The following is a 20,736-nucleotide window of genomic DNA, read 5'->3' as shown; positions in this document are numbered from 1 at the left end:
AAATGTCAAACATTTTGAAGTCATAAAACCAAAGCTAGCCGAATCTGAAACGAATTAATTCCAAATGAGATGCTCAAATGCCAATGGCAAAAGGCAAAAGCCACTGTCGAAACCAAAATAAAAAAAAAACATAAATGCGAAAATCTATCAAAATGCTAACGGGTCGTTTTATTTGCGAATTGACAAAAGCGGGATTCCGAAATCGAATTATAATTGAGACGAACAGAGACAAACTGAATTAGGTAGCTGCAAAGTAGCAGAAACAATTTCTGCCGAAATCTGGCAAATACCCGAAACGAGGCAATAAATCTTTTGGGCGCTGAAATTGAAGATACTTTTCTTGTTTTATCTGCTACGAGCCATCTATCCTATAAATGGAATGAAGTTCTTAGCCAGTTCTCTGGTCAAATTAATGTTAGTCACGAGCTACGGGCAGACAAAAGCCAACTTCAAGCTCAATATGGTCAAGAGGAAAGCTGGCTGAAATGGCGGAAAACGGAGGAAAATGAAAGAGTTTGTGCGGATAGTTCGGAGCAGCGAAGGGAGGGAAGGGTTTAAAAAACTCGGCTGAAACTTAATTTGGCGCATTAAAAACTATTGTGCGCTCGGAATGCCAAGCAAAGGGAGGAAAGAGAGCGACTGATGCGGCGGGAAAGAGAAAGGACGAAACGTGCTTCAGCCATTGCAGTTAATGAGCAAAATGAGTTTGCTTTTGCCTTTTCGCAATTGGGGCCCCAATTTTGTAGCATTTTTTCCACTGCTGTGGGCGAAAATTAAGATACATACAATACTTTTTTTTAGCGCTCTTTGTACCAAAATAAATACAATTCTGTGTCAAATCAATGGCATTAAAGTTGGAGCTAAAAAAGTTTGTAAGCTAGACTGTCAATTAGCGGAAATGCGAACTAAAGAACTGGATAAATCCCACTTCGGGTAAGTACAAAAGCGCTCTTTATCTGAGACCTACCTCTATTTGCCTTTCATTCAGGCATTATCTTTCTGCTCAGCCACCTATTTGTTTTGCATTTACTATATGTACCATAAAAGATAAATTATCATTTCTTATCGCTCTTTAAACACTCATTTAAATAAATAAATGCATTTTTAATTAGCCATCGTAGTTGTGTGTTTAACATTTAACATTAACCGAAGAGACAAAGAAATCAACTCCAACTGAGAACAAATGTTCAAGTGTTGCAGCTTCCGTGAGCCAAGCAAAAATGCAACCTTTTTTTTGGAAAAAAAATCAAAAAGGTGTCTTTGTGCAACTCTGTAGTGATTATATAACCCTTATGACTTCAGTGTCTCAATGCCCTCATTTTCATTGCAGTTCATGTCATTTTTTCGTGTGCGAAAACTTTTGCAATTGCAGAAATTCCATTTCCCCCAACAATTTTGATTATTTATGCTGCGGGTTTCACTGTTTGTTGCCGCCAATTCAAGCAGACAGTGGTGAAAAAAATGTATATATTTCTGGTATTTCTTTTTGATTGCACTCAACTGGGCTTATATAATTACCTGGCCAGGCTGGGTCTGCCTGGCGCCCCATTTATGGTGGCTTTTAATTGAGGTTGCACTGGACGAGGATGAGGACTGAAATCTCCGCCACACATCATCATTTTGATGGATTCACACCCTGTTCCATTTGTGTACAGCAATACGCCAACACTGACAATGCAGCCTCTTCAGTTAACAATTATAAATTGTTAAGTCTTCAATCTGACTCTTGATTTCCGTTCACCAAGCCCAAATGTGTCATCGCCAACAGCATATGTTTATCCACAATTTTTATATATATTGAATATTTTTTGTACGGCTTCCTACTTTATCTAACAAGTCACAGGTTTACTCCTCGTAATCACTCTACTTTTATGCCGATGCTTAAAATAGCAAATCTGTAAGTCATGTGAAAATTCCCTTCAATTACAAATAAATAACATTTAACCTGGCTTAGCTGGTATATTGAATTTTAAGATCTTCAATCTTTTAACTCCTCTGCTTGCAAATATTAATCAGTAGAAGCATAGTGTAGTAGTAGTAGTTTATTAATGAGCAATTTCAAAGGCGGCTCTTTAAAACAATTACCGCTTTAAAAGGCAGCCAGTCCGTCAGTCAATGACTTTTATAATAAAAAACTTTTGTAATTTAATTATGCACACGCATCCACAGACACAAACTACTTTCAGCGTTGGCGGGTTCAGTGAAAAGAACACACAAAGTGAAAATTTGTGCAACAGCTGGAAATGTGAGGGGAAGTTAGGCCCGGCAACCCGGCAACTCGGCACAGCGGCAAAGAAAAAGGAAAATGGCATCAAATGGCATATGAAAAGGTGGGCCAGGAGCTGGCTTTTTATTTAATAAATATTTTTCTCTTTTGCCAGTTGAGAGCACAGCAAGTATTTATGACTTTGGTTGGATGAGTTAACATCAAAAGGCAACAAAATAAAAAAAAAGAGCTGAAGAAAAACAATGGTCTGATTTTTTTTTTCGGTGAATGTTGAGCAAAAGTCAAATATAATCCGCAGCTGAAAATGAAATTCAATTTGCCAACACAAGTCATGTTGAAACAATTGAAAAAGCAGTACCAAAATGGAAATGTTCGACGTTCAAATACTTGTTTCGTTTTAATTGAAAGTCAACTAATGTTGAGAGTTGCTTACCCAATGCAAATCCGTTGAAAAAATCATTTGGCTCTGAGGTAAATTGAACTATGAATGGATTCCCTTTTTCCGTTGAGTTCAAATTTCATAAAGAAATCTTTCCAACAGTTATTAGTTTATTTATTCGAATTTCGATGGAGTTTCACTGACACTCAACACTGCACAACACTTGGGCTAAGATCAGCTCGAACCGAAACGTACCAACTCCCATTGACGACTATTCAAAATTCTGTTGAGCAAAGATTTTCATGACACAGAGTCCGCCTAAACATTTATTTTATTTGATTTTTTCCCCATCACATATGGCGAAAACAAGCCCAGTTCAAGGGGTCTGGCTGTGTGTGTGTTCTACACATGCTCGTGAGCACATGCAAAAAGTATCTGAATACCCCAGCATCTGAGTTTGTGTGTATCTTTGTATCTTAGTATCTAAGTATCTGTTGCGGCGCATTGTCGTCTGCCGTGACGTGACACACATGTGGGCAATTCTAAGCAGGCAGGCCACGAAGATTTTCGGCGCTGTTTTGCCGTTCTTGTTTTGGCCAAACATGTGCCTACGGTTTTTGGCTTTTATGGTTTATGTGTTAATAAGGCGACCTTCATGACCACAAAGCTGAGATTTTTCTGTGTTTTTTTCTTTCTGCCTTTTTGGCTGGCGATGTGGCAATGGGCGTGGTAAGTGAATAAAAAATGAGAAATTAGTTTTTATCTGCCTTGCCACATCAAAGATATTTACGCTCAAGTTTCTAAAGAATTCGCGTTGGATAGATATGAAAGGAATTTAATTCAAGGAAAATTAAATCTACAAACTACAAATATTTCGTTGACCTACAAAACAAATTTAAAAGTTTCAATTGCTTGCTTTTTAGGATAGTCAGTTTTCCAATGTGCCTGCGATTGAACTCATCTTTTGTGAGTTTTGTTTGACTATTTGTGGACTTTTCCACCAAGCGCTCAGCAGCCATAGCCCACAATCTCCTCTAGCAATTCAACCCATCGACCTTCAGCAGACTCCCTCCAGTCTATCCATATACATTCTAACTTTTTCTCGGTGCCTGACTGTCAGTCACTCAGAATGGCAAGCTGCGTTTCAATTCCAATTGCCTAGCTCTTTTGAAATGCATTTGGCAACGGGAAATGGAAAATTGCGCCTGCCTGTTTCTCAGTGGGGTGGCTGCCCGAAAAACCCATTTTCTGCCCAAGAAGAATCTCAAAACGAGCCATGTTCACACGGCCAGAAATACAAAAAAAAATAACAAAAAGACGAGATCCTGCCGCGCAGCACTAAGAGATGAATAAAAGAGCAGAAACCAGAACGAGAATTTCAGTTGTTCTCTGGTGGTTTGGTTTCTTAGAAATTCATCATCTTCAGCAGCATTTTCGGTGTGTCCCTGGCCCGGCGTCTCTGTGTCTGCCAAAAACAAGAAAAAAAGTAAATCATATAAATGCTAACGCAAAAAATGTTGAGCATTTGGTGTGCCATGTGTGCAGCGGGGAAACGAGAACAGGAAGTCGAAGGAGCCGCAAGAGCAGCCCTTGAACTTGGACCAGGAAGTGTTGGCCCATTGGCTGCCGGCCTAAATGGTTTTTTTTCTTTGATCCTGAGGGGGAAGGGAAAGGGAAAGGGTTGGGGTGCCTCGGAATTGCAACACATGTGGGGTTAGTTCTGCAGAAAATAAGCGCATTGTTGGAAGCAAAGTTTACCCTGTATTTGAATATATGCAGAGATGAGCTCAATGAAGTGTGTTCAAGAGGATAAGTTGTAATATTTAAGTATTCCATTCTTAAATATTTATAAAACCAAAGTTTATATAGTTCCAATATATATCCCTTTTACTTTAAATCTATGCCAACTCTGCAATTTAAATATAAAGGGTAGTTCTAACTCGCAGTATTTCACAGCGCAAAATTCGTTGTCGGTTTTATTTTTAAAATTCTATGCATATTTTTGCAAGCCCCCCCCAGCTCCCTTATGTGGCATCCCCATTCCCTCTTGGGGACTTTGGCGTCATGCGGGCTCGATGAAAATCATGAGGTTTTCTTTTTTATTCAGACAACTTCAAAAGTGCGCAGAGGTGATGTGCGAGATGCTGGGCAGGAGGGCGGACTGCAATTGATGGTCCAACTCTCGGCGGAACTGAGGAACTGAGCTGGCTTCACATGTTCCTGTATCTTATGTGTATCTATTAGCCGCAACTATGTAAGGTCACGCCCAGCATGGAACCGCCCCCTGGAAAAAGCATTTCACATGCGGCTCCAAGTCAACTTTGTATCTAGATAAACTTGGTGCGAGTTGTAGTTGTTTGCCATGCCTGATTATGACATTTAACATGAACACGTAGCGAGTGCAACACATGCGAGCGACAGCTCTGGTATTTTTCGCAGTCTTTTGGTATTTCTTGCCCCGGTCACAGCTTGACACGCCTGGCAGAAACCCAGAGACCAAGAAGACTCTAAACTGCAAAACTGCAATACAGCGAATTTTTTCACATCTTTTCTTTACGCTTTACCCCACAATGCAGTGTTCTTTTGGCCCTGGCAATAAGCTGCCTACATTTGAGAAGTTAGTGGCACCTACTCATTGCTGAAATTGGTAGTTCAATGGAAAGCTGCCAGAAAATTGACAGGAAAAAGTAATGTTTTTGCTTACGTCTTGCTTGAAATTCAGCCAATTGGTTTGTTTGTTGCAACTCACCTGGAAAGATAAAAGGAAAAACACATTTAAAATAAAGCTTAATTCCATTTATACAAAGACTAATCACCACACAGAGTAGTTCTAACAATGCATTGAGTATTTTCATATCTAATTCATTATAAGGGGATTAAAATGCTTAAGCTGCCAGAAGAGTTTTGAAGAATATTTTGTTGTTCTATTCAATCCACCTGCGTTTTCTGATTATGTTATAAATTTGTTCAAAAAAATTCCAAGTCCGCTTAAAAAAATACATATGACGCGGCTTATCCGATCGGAGCAACCAAAACGAGTTTCATTAAGCAAAATCGAGTTGGGAACGTAGACAGTCAAGTGTGCCAGCGACTTATTTGTCACTAGAGCTGTGTTTTGTGTTCATTATGATCGCGATCGAGTGTGGGCGATTGAGCACTCGTTCTGGCGGACTGGCAGCGGCAACACCCGGTCTGGCTAAGGTCAGGCGTTCACCAGTGCGTATGAGTAATAATGTCATAATTGTCGCATTAAACAATTAACGAACGCACTCTATAAATACACTATCATTCCGGCAGGCTCTCGCTTTTTGCCGCATTCAAGTGCAATAATCTTTTTTGTTTGCATTGAAATTTTCTCTGTTTATTTCGGGTCTTGTTATTTTTGCTCGGTTCGCTGCGTTTAATTGTTTATGTAAATTAGAATTTTGTATTTTTCATTTTGCCGCTGATGCCTCTCGCTGATGAGCAATTTAAATACACACGACGAGGAAGTGAATGTGCGCATCGACTGAAGCAGAGTGAATCTTTTGGCTACTTTTGGCACGACTCGCAACTGATTCACAGTGCAAACAAAGGTGTGAAGTACATTAGCCAGTCAATATTAACAAGATGTTCGCTTGAGCAGGGGCTTGGTCTAAACCGCAAACTAAATTCCCTAAATGTTGACCGACTGGAACTGCTCTTTGTGGCTCTGCAGCCAAATTGGCTGGCAGTTGTCAATTGTTAAGTTGCTCGATGGATCGGCAGGTGGACAAAGTTGCAGAGCTAGGCCACAAGTCCATCCATCTTCATATGTGTCCAGATATGCATCCAGCTACCACTGCCACAACGCTTTCCACTTCCGTTTCCTGGCCCGTTCAGTCAAATTAGCTTTGCCTGCCAGCCAGTTAGTTAGCCAACTTTCTGCACTCGCCTTTGTCACACTCGTCTAGACTTTCGTTTGATTGAGCGCTGCGATGACAAGAGACATCTCTGTCACGGCTGTTGCCAGGTCAGCCAACTAGGAGCACCAGCCATCAGTGGCCAAGTGGAGGCCAGCCTGCCTCCTTCCACTGCCACTCATGTTTGGGCCATCATGTTTTGGTCAGCTATCCGCTCTCTGCTCTCAGGTTCAACGCTTCAATTAAGCCCGCTGTCAATCATTTCTCGAGCTTCATTCACACTTTTGTTTAAAAAAATCGTGAACAATTTTATGACTTGTTTTGATTAGGCGAAAATGACTGAAAGGTGTCTGCCAGCTAAATGGGATATTTTGATTTTCTCTCACTTGAATCACCCCCTAAAAAACAAATTAGTTTGAAGAGAAAAGTCAGCAAGTAAACCGAGAACATTATCAAAAAAAATGTGCATGAACTTATTGATATGAGTATGTAAAGAGTTATTAAGCGACTAAGAAAGTAAGATATACATAATATTAAGCTATATGTAAATTATATATTTGTGTTGCACTTCAGATTAAGCATGCTTATGTTCTATTCTACTCTGGGCCGTGGAAAGTAAACTCATTTCCATTCCATATCGTTCTCATCTGAGAATTCCGTTTCAGCCTGAACTTCCGACTCTTTAAAATAGATCGTCTCAAGATTATTGATCTGGAATATTTTGCTTTCCATTTATCATCGATTTACACCTTTGTCGCTGGCTTTGTCGCCTTAGACTTCTTCTTCCGCCCACTTTCCGATCCAATCCGATCAGATCCCAATCTTCGCCAGACAAAAGACACAAGTCCGCCTGCCCACAAGCCCAGCGATTTTGCCCCGGGGCCGTGAGAACTGTGCCAGGTGTATATGCCTCTACCTTTATGCCTTTTATCCCATCCAGACCATTGTCAACAGCCAGTGGCAGGGAAACTTTGCACTGTTTTACCTATTTTCTTGTGCAATTATTTATAATAGCGCCCGGTTTCAAACATTAATGCCCGGGTAGCTGCCTTGATGCAGGTAAAATTCCTACTCCAGACATTGTCTCGAGGTCCTCAGTTCATTAAGGGTAATGCATGCCAAAAAAAAAGAAGAAACGAATGGAGTTGGGTGAAACAAAAAAGATTGAAAAGGGAGACACACCGTCTGAAAAACAGTTTGCGATCCAGACTGGCGCACACCCACATGTATCCGAGTATCTGCGTATCTACGGGATGCCAGGATACGTTCTTAATGAACGCCTGTCGCCTAGCACCTGCTGCAGTTCTTAAGAAAATGTACCCTCATTTGTTGGCTACCATAGCCTGCAGGTAGGGAAGTGATTTTCCACAGAGCCCTGGCTCTTAACTATTTATAAATAATTAAAGTGCAAAGAGTTCTGGCCAGTAGTTTGTTATTGATTTCTTAAAGGAAGTTTTTCGAACTTTTTGTACTTCAAATAACTATATTTGTTTGTATATTTATGCAATTTAAAATATTAACTGGAGTTTTGTTTTGCCGCCCAGTTGTCTGGCATAATCATTGAGGGTGGTCTGACCCACAAAAGACCAACTCAAGAACTCAAAAACTGCCAGCACTTCCGCCAATCAAAGCCATACTACTAACGCTGCTTCAGGAAGATATAAGTAGGTATATTCCCTTGCTTGGTATGCCAAACAGAAGTCTTACATGTGTTCTTCTGGCGCTTTTGTTTTTACCGCCTGTCACATATGTCATATGCAAAGTAAAGAAGTCTCGTATTTCCCAACATTTGCTTATTAGCGTAGGTACTTGAAGGACCCTTGTCATCCGAGGGGCAAGGTTGTGTGGGAAATACATAGCTATAGCTATGGCTCTGTTTCCCCAATGCCCCGCCCCCTGTTTATGATGTGCTAATGGGCGGTAAATATTTTGTAAGCTTCATTGATTTTCATGCATTCGCTGTGGCATGGGGAAATACTCGTACTTCAAGTGGGTCATGTAGAACGAAGAAGCCAAACGACATGCAAGCCAGATGATGAATGGTTTTATCTACATACGTAGTATACGGCTTACTTTCATTAAATGGCTTAGTGCATTTTGTGGTTTTATGAACTGCCTCCTTGTAAGGACTTCCGGCATCATAAATTTGCAATCAACGCCCATCAAAAAAGCAAACCTGCTCCTTATATTAAGCACCTCACATGGCAGCACATTAATAATTGATACAAAAATATTTGGTTTCTTGTGCGGCTAGAAAACTCGTTGCTTTTCCGCCAAATGAAAATGAAAAACTGGTCAAGCGCTTCACATGAGTGACATTTTCAAATGTGGCGAAAACGACTTTGGCAACTACCAACCGCTTTTGTGCTCAATAACTCGCCAAGAGAGTGAAATCTTGACTGGGAAAAGTGGGAAACAAGTGGCTGGCACATGTGGCTCTAGAGATTTATCAGCTGGCCTCCTGCCGGGCGGCATCATCATCATTAACCACGACAGTCCTTTGTCATTTTTATCACACACAAAAGCGGGGGAAGGTCCTTGGACTGGGCCACAAACTTTATGATAAATGAAATTTTTGCACCAAGCGGTTTTGCCCAACTTGTCCTGTTTCGTTGTTGTTCCGTTGAAAGGCCAAAAGGAGTGAGGAGTGGAATGAATGGCCTCCATCATTATTGTAATTTTCGAACAAAACACGCACGACTTCGGTTTCAGTTGGACTTGGGCCAGAAATGCTATTTGGCCAGCTGACCAACAGACACCATGTGTGATTGATTGTAATTGAGGTTGGGAAAAGTTGTTGGTTGTTGGTCGTTGGATGTTGGTGTCAATGTCAAGAGTGATGCGAAATTGGTCCACACAAATGCCGTTTGACACTTTTGTAAGCCGAAATAAAGCATTCTTCAAAGAATCGAGCTTCTTATCCATTAGTCAGCAAATCTATACAATGGCAATTTGCTGTTTTGTCAATCGGAAAATGGTTGCGTTTCCTTCAGGGCTTCAATAACTTAACAAATTTAATGGTCATTCGGGAGTTTCATTCAGCTTGTCCAATTATACTTCTAGTCTGCCACCTAGTAGTTTCTAAAGTTTTGTAATTAACCCAGCTTAGCTACACTTTGACCCTCTTCACAGCAGTTACGGAAAAAGTGGACTCATCTAATTAACACAGAAACGCAAGTAAACCCCCTGCAAACTAAATAAACAAAAAAATAAATTATACTCCCCATTAAAGAGCAACAAAAAATGTAATGTTCAACTCGGTTTTCTTTTCGTTGGCTGTGCCAGCAATTTCACTTGCGAAAGCTGGCGGTCTGAGAAAAGCTAGAGAGCTGAATTTGTGACTCGGATTTGAAGTTGAATTCGGTGTTATATAGCATTTCGTAATGGACGGCGGGCGAGAAGCCCAAATGCACATTAACACGTTTCAAAATGGGTTCAAAGACATTGCCAAATTTTGGAATATATAAACAAAACAAAATCTTGGGAAAGTTTCTCGAGGGCTATCGGGAAATGTGTCAGAGTCAGAAAATTATGAATGAAATCACGAAATCACGAAAGCACAATGGCACTGCCATTGGAACAGAAACAAAACCAAATTAGTGTTGGTCTTTATCACAATGTGTATCTTCAACTACTTGGGCAACGATTACCCAAGAAAAAGTTTGAAGATGGGTGTAAAGGGTGCGGCATACTCGAGCTCAAATTGTAGACTTATGCAATTGTCGTTTTTCTTATAATTACGAAACGTAAAGAAAAGTCTTTAATGCTGAAGGAACCATTATAGATTTAAACAGATTTCAAAATATTATGAAAGCATTTGTTTTCTGTGTAAAGCAGATTGTCGCCAGGAGCGAGCTGTTGGTCTTTAAAAGATGCGTTGAAGTTGAAAATTTCTTTGTTTGGCTTGAAGTGGAGCCACAACATACAGTTGTTTTCATCAGTAATTAAAATGTGCCATAAGCGTAAATTTTAATTAAATTAATTGTTCAACAAAAAAAATGAAACGTTTACAGCAGAATGCCAGTTGGAATTCCGCAGAGGCCAAATTGTGCACCAGATTGAGAAATATGCCCACCAGCGAGTTGAGCCCGTTTAATCCCGTATCTATGGCTTGCGAAATGTATCTGAAACAATTACCAGGCACATGGCAGTCCTACCCACTCACTGACTAATTGACTTGGCTGCTCGATAATTTAGATATAGTTCCAGCACAAAATAGCATCCAGCACTTAAGCGAAAGTATCTCGTTTTTCTCGCCGCGGCATTTGAGTGCTTTTATTTGCCATAAATTTGCATGAAACCAGCCAAGCGAGCTTACTCATTCACAGTTGTCTGCCGGTCAGGTCGGGCGACAAGTGAATCACCCGATGATCTTTCCCAAATACGCAAATCTACGTATAGTATCTACGTATCTGCAAGTTCGCCGTCAGCCGAAGCAAACAACTGACGCAAGTTCATTCAAGAAATTTCTGCTTATTGCGAATCAAAAATACAATTTGTATCAGAAACGTGATTTGTATGCAAATTGCAACTTTTAAATTTATTTTTGCCGCATTTTTTTTTTGTGAGTTTTTAATAAGCGGCCACCAAAATAAACTGTATCTGATGGATGCAAATTACTGTAGCGCTTGATGCTGGTTGACATTGCACAGCGTTTTTCATGTTAAAACATAAAAATTAAAATGCCTGCGGTTTGTATTCATGGTTTTACCATCTCCCCTCGACTTCTTTGCGCCATTCGCCATTCGCTGTGGTCTTCCGGAATCCGGAGTGAATAAATTTCATTAATGTGGCCAATCGTAAAGTGTATAAATAGTCGAGTTGTTGGCATGATAGGTCAGTTTATCGTAAAAATCGTGTTTTGATGCCGTTGCCGTTGCCATTGTTTATTGTGTCTTTTTTTTATACATTTTTCAGTCGTTTTTAACGGTTCTTCTCAACGCATGATTAGAGCCTGATAATCAAATTGTTTTTGTTACGTAATACAAATTGGTTGTGAGCTAAAAAACTAAATAAGTTTCCCTACCCCATATACAAATATTATAAATCCATTTAATTTGAGTCTCAGAACAGAGTGTTCCTATATGAAACACGACAGCAGAATATTACTTTGTAGTTTAAATGTAAACATACAATAACAACACACTTTTAGTACCCCTTTAAAATTTCCACTTGCAAATTCTGGTGCTGAATAATAATTTCAGCGGCGGATTGCCTGAAATGAAAACTAATTACCAAACACACACTTGCCATCCTCTACGGCGACCGAATCTCCGTGAGGAAACTGTCAAAAAGTATCTTTCCCCACTTGGCTTTCACATTTCAGCGCCATCAAGCAACTGTCAACACTTGTCTTACTTCTCCCCTTATCCCCATTTCCTCTTCCGAAATTCCCCCAAACGGCACATATATATTAGTATTTTTTTTAACCCGGGAGGGGGCACTAAAAGTGTCATTCTTCATTTAAAGAGCTAATTTCTATGGCTTTGCAAAATCATTCGGCGGCTGTGGATGTATTTAGAATAAAAGTTTCGTTCTTGTGAAATATAACAAACTGACATTTGACATTAAAGTTAAGTGGCATGCCAGTGGGAAACTGTTGCAATCGCTCAAAAGTGTACCATTTAAAAGTTTTGTCATTGACGATGGCGAACACGAAGTGCCAAAGATTTGATGGAATTCCGAAAGTGAGCCAGCTCAGATTTTTCCAGTTAATTTAAAGCGAAAGAGAGCCGTTTGCCTTGAGGGCAATTTAGTGCTATTGTTCTTTTCCCCGCTTTGCCACCGCTTTTCCACAACCTTTCCACCGCTTTTCCCCACATTTTCACCACTTTACTGCCCTTTCTCATCTTCAACAAGCCGCACTAATGAGCGTCATGGCATGCATAATGCAAAAGCCCACCACCACCCACCTACCAACGCCCAGCAGCTACCGCAAGTAACATAATCGCCGCTGTCAAGTGCAGCGCTTCGCATGGAGCAAAACATAGAAAAAAGAAGCGAAGGAAAAGATACAAAGATACTTCCTTGTCCAAGTGGGTAAAGCTAAGCCCAGAGTGCCGAGAGTTCCACAGTCGAGTGCGCACACACCAAACTAATGACAATATCAAATTACAAGCGGAGCAGCTGGAAAATTTGCATGACACACTTAGGCCCAGTCGAGATACTCGTACTCAGTCACTAAGATACTCAGATACTCGGATACTCAGACTGAATACACAGGCGGGAGTTGTGTTGAAGGGGTGGCTTTAATCCTCAGTGTGTCCACAACTTCGACTTTGGCTGACAGTTTGTCAATGACTGGTTAGCCATGGCATTTTCTCCACAGCCACAGCCATATCCACAGCAATTTCTAAAAGCCGAGCCAGCAACTTTTGTGCAGAAAATGAAAGTAATTTGCAAAAGCCACGAATCGTCTTCTTTAATCAACACAAAGAGATCGTGTGCTTGCATGCGGCAGAGGCACGGAAAAAAAGTACAAATATTATGATTACTTTTGCAGCGATTTCAATATATTAAAAAAAGAGTATAAAACAGATAAAATATTTATATTGCAGTTTTCTTTTATTGTGTTATTTCAATAAACAATCTGTGTTCGTAAAGTAACGATAGTTTCCTGAATGTTTTTACACCATTTCGTTAAAAGTAAACAATCCCAATATACTCGTATGTTTTTGACCATAAATATTTGAAGCTATTAAACGGAAGTACCAAGCCATTTAACATGTTTTTTTTTCTCTGTGCAGTTACTAGTATGTGAAAGTCGCCGAGGGTCGCAACGGATCGAATCCAATCGGAACGGATCGAAGTTGTGGAGGCCGTGTGTGAACGAAAGTGTGTCCAAAGACCAGACTAGATGGCTAATGAAATTAGCTCCTACTTGGCTCGTTTGGTCTCCTTGCGTAGCCGGTGAATTGGGACGACTGTTGGCGCTTAATTGAAATGCTGAGGAGTGCACAGCGACAGACAGTGACTGAGATAAGAACCTGACAAATAAGGAAGCTAGTTATGGAGCCAGTTTGCCGATTAGCCGATCTGCCGATTAAGTCTGGTAAATGCTCGAATTAATCTGAGATAAGGTCGCGGACTTGTTGAACGTGGCTTAGAAACTTCAAAAGTCTCAAAGCATTGTTGCACAATTAAACAGGTATTTATACAATAATTTACATGTGTTTTAAAGTGTAGAGCGGTAACAACCTGTGAACTCGAAAAATCTGGTAGATTTATAATGGCCTTCTTTCTTCTTCCAACTGACTTTTTCCCATCAAATCTAGTTCTTTTCTGAATTATGAACAGGAAATAATTGCCCATCAGGGCTCATAAGCACTGTCCAATTTCCTCATTTCTCACGATCGGCGAAGCTTCTGCGTTCGAGTGCATTATCATTCACATGTGGAGCACCTTCGACTGGTTATTTCATTTTATTTTTCCTTGCATGCCTGCTGAGCCCACAAATTTACTTCCTGCATAGTTATCTCAGCCCGCCCAATTAATCAAAAATCAAAACTGGAAAAAACATCAACAAACTGGAGGCGGAGAGCCACATTCACGCGATACATCTGAGGTCTGAAGGAGTAATGGTATCCCATTGATATGAACCAAAGTGCTTTCTCACTGATCACTTAGAATGTTAAGGGGGCATTACTCACGGCGATAAGGCAATCGAGGAACCACAAACTGAACTTAAGATGACGACGGTTGCACTCTAATAAAAGCTTGCCACTTACTTGCGAAACGAGAACTTACCTAGAAATAGAGGAAATCGGGAAAAATAATGTCAATATGCTGTGAAAATGAGTCAAGTGCGAGATATAATAAACAAAAAGCAGCCGGATCACCAAGCGGAACAAGAATATCTATATGTGTATAGAATGTGTGGGACATTTAATTGAGTGCGAAATTATTTATATTTTTCATTCGAGGTTGGCGAACTCTTTTCAGCCAGACAGGCGCCTTAATTACCCGGCAAATAAATGCTAGAGACGGAACCCATAGAGATCGTTGCACTTGTCTTTCAAACGACGTAATTAGCATTAAATAAAGTATCTGAAGTTGGATCCTTTTGTGCGTGTGATGGGAAAAGGGAAAAGAGTTGTGCCCCGTCAGCTTCGATTTCTGATTTCTGATGTCAGAGACGTCTGTCGTTGGATGGATAATACGAATGGCATAAGCACACAGTTACCACTCCCATATATAACACATAACTCATAACGTGCAACACATTGACCCTGAGTGGCAACAAAGCGTTGCATTGTTCGCGGCCGATGAGAGAGTGGCGTTTGTAATTGGTTGGGGGCTTCGATCCGATGGCGGCTTTCTTAATTAATAGATGAGTTTCGAAAGGCGGAAGTGGCAGACTTTCAATCTGCTTGAAAACAAAAACAAGAAGAACATACTCCATTCTACCTGCTGGTTGGCACATCACTCCTCCTCTGCAGTCATCTCTTCATTTCACAAGGTCTAATCATCTCCATAAACAACTCCGAAATAATTCCAGCTGACAGGCGAACATTTTAAATGTCGCCTCTAAATTCGGCCCACATCCACACAAAATCAATAAACAAATAGAAAATAAAAAATAAAACCAAACTTGAAATATTTGTCGAGTAATTTTTCCATATTTGGCTGCTCACCCCCAAAAAAGGTTAAACTATTTTTTTGTGAGTGTTCGGTGTTTGAGCGCGTGGCCAAATAAAAACTCTGAGATCTACTTTAACGAAAATTTGTTTAAGTTTTTGGCTAATTTTCTGTTGTGTTCGATTGCCGCTAATTTTGGCTTGGCATGCGAACACAAACTTATCGTTAGAGTTTTTATCTTATCGCGGCTGGTGCAACTTTTGTGACTTAAACTCTCGCGATGCCATTTCCAAAGATACAAAGATACAAAATTCTGTGTTAATTGCGTCACTGAATTCGTGGCGGTATATATATATTTCAGTTGTGGAACTGCTGGCATTATGTAAACTCTTAAGTGATTAAGGTCAGGCCGCTAATTTGCTGGAAGACCAATAAACAAAAGTGGGTGAGTTGGGGTGGCATGAAAGGTGCCGCTTGGAAGTGCAGTTGCAATGGGAGCTCAAATTAAATTTAACCAAATAGTCGAGGCCTCTGGAGTTTACTAGAATTTTACGTCATCTGCCCATTCTGAGCAGTTGTTTCCCCGGACAAACTACTTTGTGAACTGGCGCCACGTATCGATTTCAATTAAATATTTACAAGCGAAAAACGAATAACATGTGGCTGGCCAAAGTTCCATTGCAGTTTGCCTTTGTGTGCCCTCTCCAACTTAAGTCATCAAGGTAAACAGAATTAATATCAGTGGAGTTGTGGCTGAATCAACTCCTCTTCGTTTTCTGTTCACCATTCGAACGTCAGATGTCGCCGGGCAAAAAGGAAAACATTCCCTGGTTCTGACCCAAAATGCAACAATGGTTCATCTGTGGCCTCAGTTCCATTCCCGGCTACAATTGCACTCGGGTCAACAAATGGAAAATGGGAAAAATGGAGAAAAAAAGTGCAGAAGAAATCAAGTGGAATACCCAGTACCAATATCAATAGCCATGTCCAATCCAATCCATTGTTCTCCATCCAACGGCAGCTGTCAGATTGTGTATTTCTGTCATTCCTCTATTCCAATGTGTTTTTCAAATTTTACTTCCGCTCTCCAGATTCGGGTTTTTGGTGCTGATTTATATGTCGCATATCATCTATCCGTAGAGTGCATCGCCAAGGGTCATCCACATACATACATTCGTACATTTATAGCGAATATCAGATATGATTTTCGAGCTGCCAGCGAGAAAAATGGCTTTGAATTGCATTCGGTTTTATGTCGCAGGGCTCTCGCTTCGTTTGCCACTCCAATATAAATTGGCTTCATAGAGATTTTGCTGATGCCGCGACTGCATTATGGAGGATATTACTATACTCTCCATCGCCTTTACTTTTTTCCGTTCCTTTTTTTTTACAGCCATTTATTTTCCTGCGGCCGAGTTTGTCTGGGACAAACCTGTTTGCCTTGCAGGCTTTTTCACTCGCCTTCTTCTGCTCTATAAATCGAATCATGTAATAACATAAAAAGAAGGGAATTTGATTGATATCGTTTAGCCGTTTTATGTAAGTCAAAAGCTTGAACCGCAAAATTTCATTAACTTTCAGCAGCTGCCCGCATATCAAAGAGCAGCTGCCATAATTAATAGCCATGTGGAGTTGGTTATTTTTTTGTTCCTTTCTGTTTTAGTGGCGAATATATAAATAATAGACAGCCAGCCGTTGGCAAAATTATAATTACAGGACTTGCGTGTCTGCATTGCTAATCGAAGATGAGTCTGTCTGGGGTCCAAAATAAGTTATTTTATGGAATGAAAGTTTCTTGATATTTCTTTATTATTCAATCTGCTTGTTCTGACATCACACTTATACAAATGACCCACTTGCATCGCCCAGTTAAGATATCGATTGCCACTCGCCGGTTCTACATTCACATATCAATCATCATTTTTCCCCTATTCACTCCACTTAGATAAACACCAGCTCTGTGGCCACTCGATAACTCGATCGTTTTCCCTGTGATATGTGATGTATGTGATTTTTTCCTTAGTACGCGGCTTGAATTCCTATCGAGTTGACTCAAAAGACGTTTGCTGGCGGCCAAAAAAAAATAACAAACGTCAAGTCGGAGATCTCGAAATGAAATTGAAAATTACAGTGTGGATCGGGGCAGACAGAATTGGAGATGAGAGCTCCAAGTTGAGGATGGTGGACCACGGATCGTTGGGCTGTAACTGGCCACCGAAAACCGGTTAGGTGGTAAGCATGCGCCGGAAAACCTGTCCATCGATTCGCTCTGCCCCCAAGCCATGAAGACAATATAATGGCTCGAAGAGTCGCTGCCGCAGCCGCAGCCGCAGCCGCCGAGTCGTCCAATGGCGCATCAATTATGTTAATGAAGCTTCAGCTTCGAATGTGTCTTGATATTGAAAAATAAGAAAAAAACGCCGAGTTTTTCAGGTTTGTTTCATCGAAAATATAGCGGCCGGCTTGGCTTTTAGCCGGTTCTCCTTTGTCCAACTGAAATGTCAGCTGCTTAACAATGAACCACAATCGACCAGAACCAGCAAGATCCTAAAATGCAATTTGCATACGTCGACCTTTGCCTACGACACCTTCACGCTTTTCAGAAAAACCTCCGCGTTTCTTGGCAGCTTTTCTCGTTTGGGAGCGTTGTTTATGTTTCCAGCGGCTAAAGATACTTTTGACCCTGAGCTGATTTATCTTAGAGCTTATGACAACCGCACGTAGCTGACATTAAATGGCTGTTCGCTGTGAGGGCTTGTAAATATTTTGTGTAAGCCATTTCCTAAAGTTGCACAAAATGCCATGCAAAATGTCAAACTAAATTTGTTGTGCTGCTGACTTGCACAGCATGAAAATACTTTTATATTGTATAGTAAAATAATGTATAGTAAGGAAAGTGCGGTGCGTTTGTAAAGCGGGAGGGTTGAACTATGGGGTGGAAAATGTTTGGAGCTTTTTATGTGTGTATGGAGTTGGGGAATCGTAGTGATGTGGTGCACAGTAAAAACTATACGACGTTTTTATGAACTGTCAGGCTAGCAAAGACCTTTTTTAGATGAGCTTTCAATTTTGTTAGATTTTCAAAACATTTTCTTGAAGAAAAAAGAGCGTGGTATGCAGTGCATTTGCATTGGTCTAAAAATAATGGCATTCCTCATTTAAAGATCAAGTGATATATACAAAAATAGTTTTAATTGACATTGATTTACATTTATTTCATTATATTTAAATCTAGGTAATACACTTTATTTTACTGTACTCGATCTCCACTGTAGTTGTCTGGCATATTACCTCATATATAATGCCAACCCCCATAGAGCGCAACTTTGCATGCATCATAAAGTTGAGCTTACTGATTTTGTGGTGCACTTGTCCTTTTATATTTTTTTGCATTTTTGTGTGGGGTTGCCTTGGCAAAGTCAATTGCTGGCATTTTGCTATGTCGCTGGTTAATGACGATCATTATTATGATTATGATTATTGCATTCGCCATTGCGCTTAATGCAACGCTGAGCTCCAAAGAGTTTGGGGATGCATTAAAAATTCGCCATGGAATAAAAAACTGGGACTGAAAATATTTTGCTAGGAAAACGAAACGCGTATGCTATTGTGTAACGAAACCAAAGTCAAAGAGCCATAAAACCATTAGCAAGAAGGGAAATTAACGTAAATTAGGGCTTAAAATAGCTTTTGGGAAGATGGATGAAGAGTGCCAAAGAAAGACAAAATATAAACAATAAGCGAATTTCAGCAATATCTACGTTGATTGAGAGTATAACCAAAACCAAGTCAATCCAAAACCATGCCAATAAACTCAATCTAGATCTAGGAATTAGCTAAAGTTCGTACCATATCGGGCCTGAAGTACACCTGTTGCGTATACATAGAGCTTTTCAGGGAGGCCGTCTTATCCGGAAATAGAATGCATTTTCCGGGCGTTGATGTCATTGTTCCCATTGCCGTTGCCGTTGTTGTTGTTGCTGTTGCATTTGGTGTCATGTTCGGATGATGGCCCACGCCCACATCGGTTTTCTGGGCGGTCAGGCTGCTCGTCGAATTGACTTTGGAGGCGTGCGAGAGGCGTTTCATGTGCGTCCACATCTGATGCCAGGGCGCCGTTTCTTTCTAAATTGTTTTTCGTATTTTCCCGATAGTTTTTCATTTGTTTTCATTTTGTTTTTGTTTTTGTAGTTGTTGTGGGTGTGTGTTTGGTTGTTTGGGGGGGAAAGGTAGAAACGCAGGGCAGGATTGAGTAAACATATTGGGTTTGCGTTCATGTAAGAGAGAGGTTTCGTTTTGTTTGCAGTTTTTGTGTGGGAACGAAAAAAACAGAAATAAATGGGAATTTTATTGTCAATTAAATTGTTTTTTTTTTGCCAATTTGCGAATAACTAAAGTATATAGTATATTGTTTAGGTAAGTAATAAAAGTTGTATTTGGTAAAAGGAGACATATTCGGCTTGAAGTTGCATGTTTTGTTCAAATGTTAAGAGTAAATCTAAGTTTAATTGTAACAAAGCCTGCTGCACTTAAAAGAACTATAAATTCTGTATCAAAATAGTTACTTTTTTTTTGCTTTAAATAATTATAATTCCTTCTGGAATAAAGCTAGTTTCTCTTGACATGGGAACAGCTTTTTTAATGGAGGATAAGTTATGTAAGCGCCACACGCACTTGTCACCCACTTGGCACTCAGCACCCTCGTTTTCCACTCCACAATTATTGCCTCCCCCACACATTCGCCCAACTATGATGTCATACGAAGCCAAACGCGCTACCAATTTTAATTCTGTTTGCCTTGGTTGTTTAATTTTTTGTTTTTTTTTTTTTTTTTGCATCGGCTGTAAATACCAGGGTATGATGTCAACTTTTAGCTGTCCATTGTCGCCGGCGCCGTGTTTAAAAGAATCTAAAATTCCTTGATAAGAGCCACAGTACGTTCAATTAGACGACATCGATTGATAAGTTTTTCGAACTGAATACGGCTATTTCTGCTGATAGCGTTGACTAATTTGCTCCAAGAGAGCCAACAAAGAAATCAAATTCCTAAGAAAATTTATGAGCACAGTTGTTGAGGTAGGTGAACTATTAATAGTGTTGAAATAATCCAACCATTTAAATGAGTCATTCTCGAGTGGAAGGAGATTGAAACCACAGGGAGTTTATAGGAAAACTTTAAACTTTATGCCTTTGGGAGAACCATAAATATCGTAGAATTCATAGTTATATTTTCCTGCACAAAAGCTAAAAGTAGGTAACTAGACTGTGATGAATGCCCGATATCCACAAACACTCGTAAAATATCACCCCACGCGACTTGGCTTAATGATGTGTGAGTGCAGCACTCCTTGCTCCTATTATATCATTAAAAGCTCGTAAAAAACATAGTCTGGGCTGGACAACACACCTTCATCCCCACCACCATCACTATCACCATCACCATCATCATCATGGTCATTATCTTAGATCAACGCAATTTACGCTGGAGGCCCCAATGTGGTTGGGGCAAATGCATTAAGAGTTCGTGCCCTTGTAGCGAAATGCGGTTATGGTTTGGGGGTCGCACCCTGGGTATCCAACATACCCTTTTATCCACAAATAATCCCCCCATGTGGCACTCACACACACACATGTGCACCACCTTCCACGCAACTCGCACTAATCAAATGAAA

General features: G+C 40.3%; 1 protein-coding gene across 9 annotated transcripts in view; it reads right to left on the bottom strand.

The window, feature by feature from the left end:
* LOC6527832 overlaps nt 1–20,736 on the bottom strand; it is a 39,228-nt gene that overhangs the window by 10,328 nt on the left and 8,164 nt on the right. For 3 of the 9 annotated variants that reach the window (XM_039370928.2, XM_015198339.2, XM_039370929.2), the window contains 2 exons: nt 18,914–19,189; nt 5,311–5,355 (listed from right to left, as the gene is read on the bottom strand). The exons of 1 other annotated variant lie outside the window; for it this stretch is intronic. In XM_039370928.2, the coding sequence (XP_039226862.1) occupies nt 5,311–5,355; nt 18,914–19,189 (321 nt within the window). Of the gene's footprint in view, nt 1–2,660; nt 2,854–5,310; nt 5,356–18,913; nt 19,190–20,736 lie in introns of those variants that run through there. 5 more of the 9 variants (XM_039370930.2, XM_002088869.3, XM_039370931.2 and 2 more) reach the window with 4 other exon arrangements.

Source organism: Drosophila yakuba, chromosome 2L (assembly GCF_016746365.2).
Source record: "Drosophila yakuba strain Tai18E2 chromosome 2L, Prin_Dyak_Tai18E2_2.1, whole genome shotgun sequence".
Lineage (NCBI taxonomy): Eukaryota > Metazoa > Arthropoda > Insecta > Diptera > Drosophilidae > Drosophila > Drosophila yakuba.
Note: the sequence above shows the minus strand (reverse complement) of the source record. Positions and strands in the feature narration are given on the sequence as shown.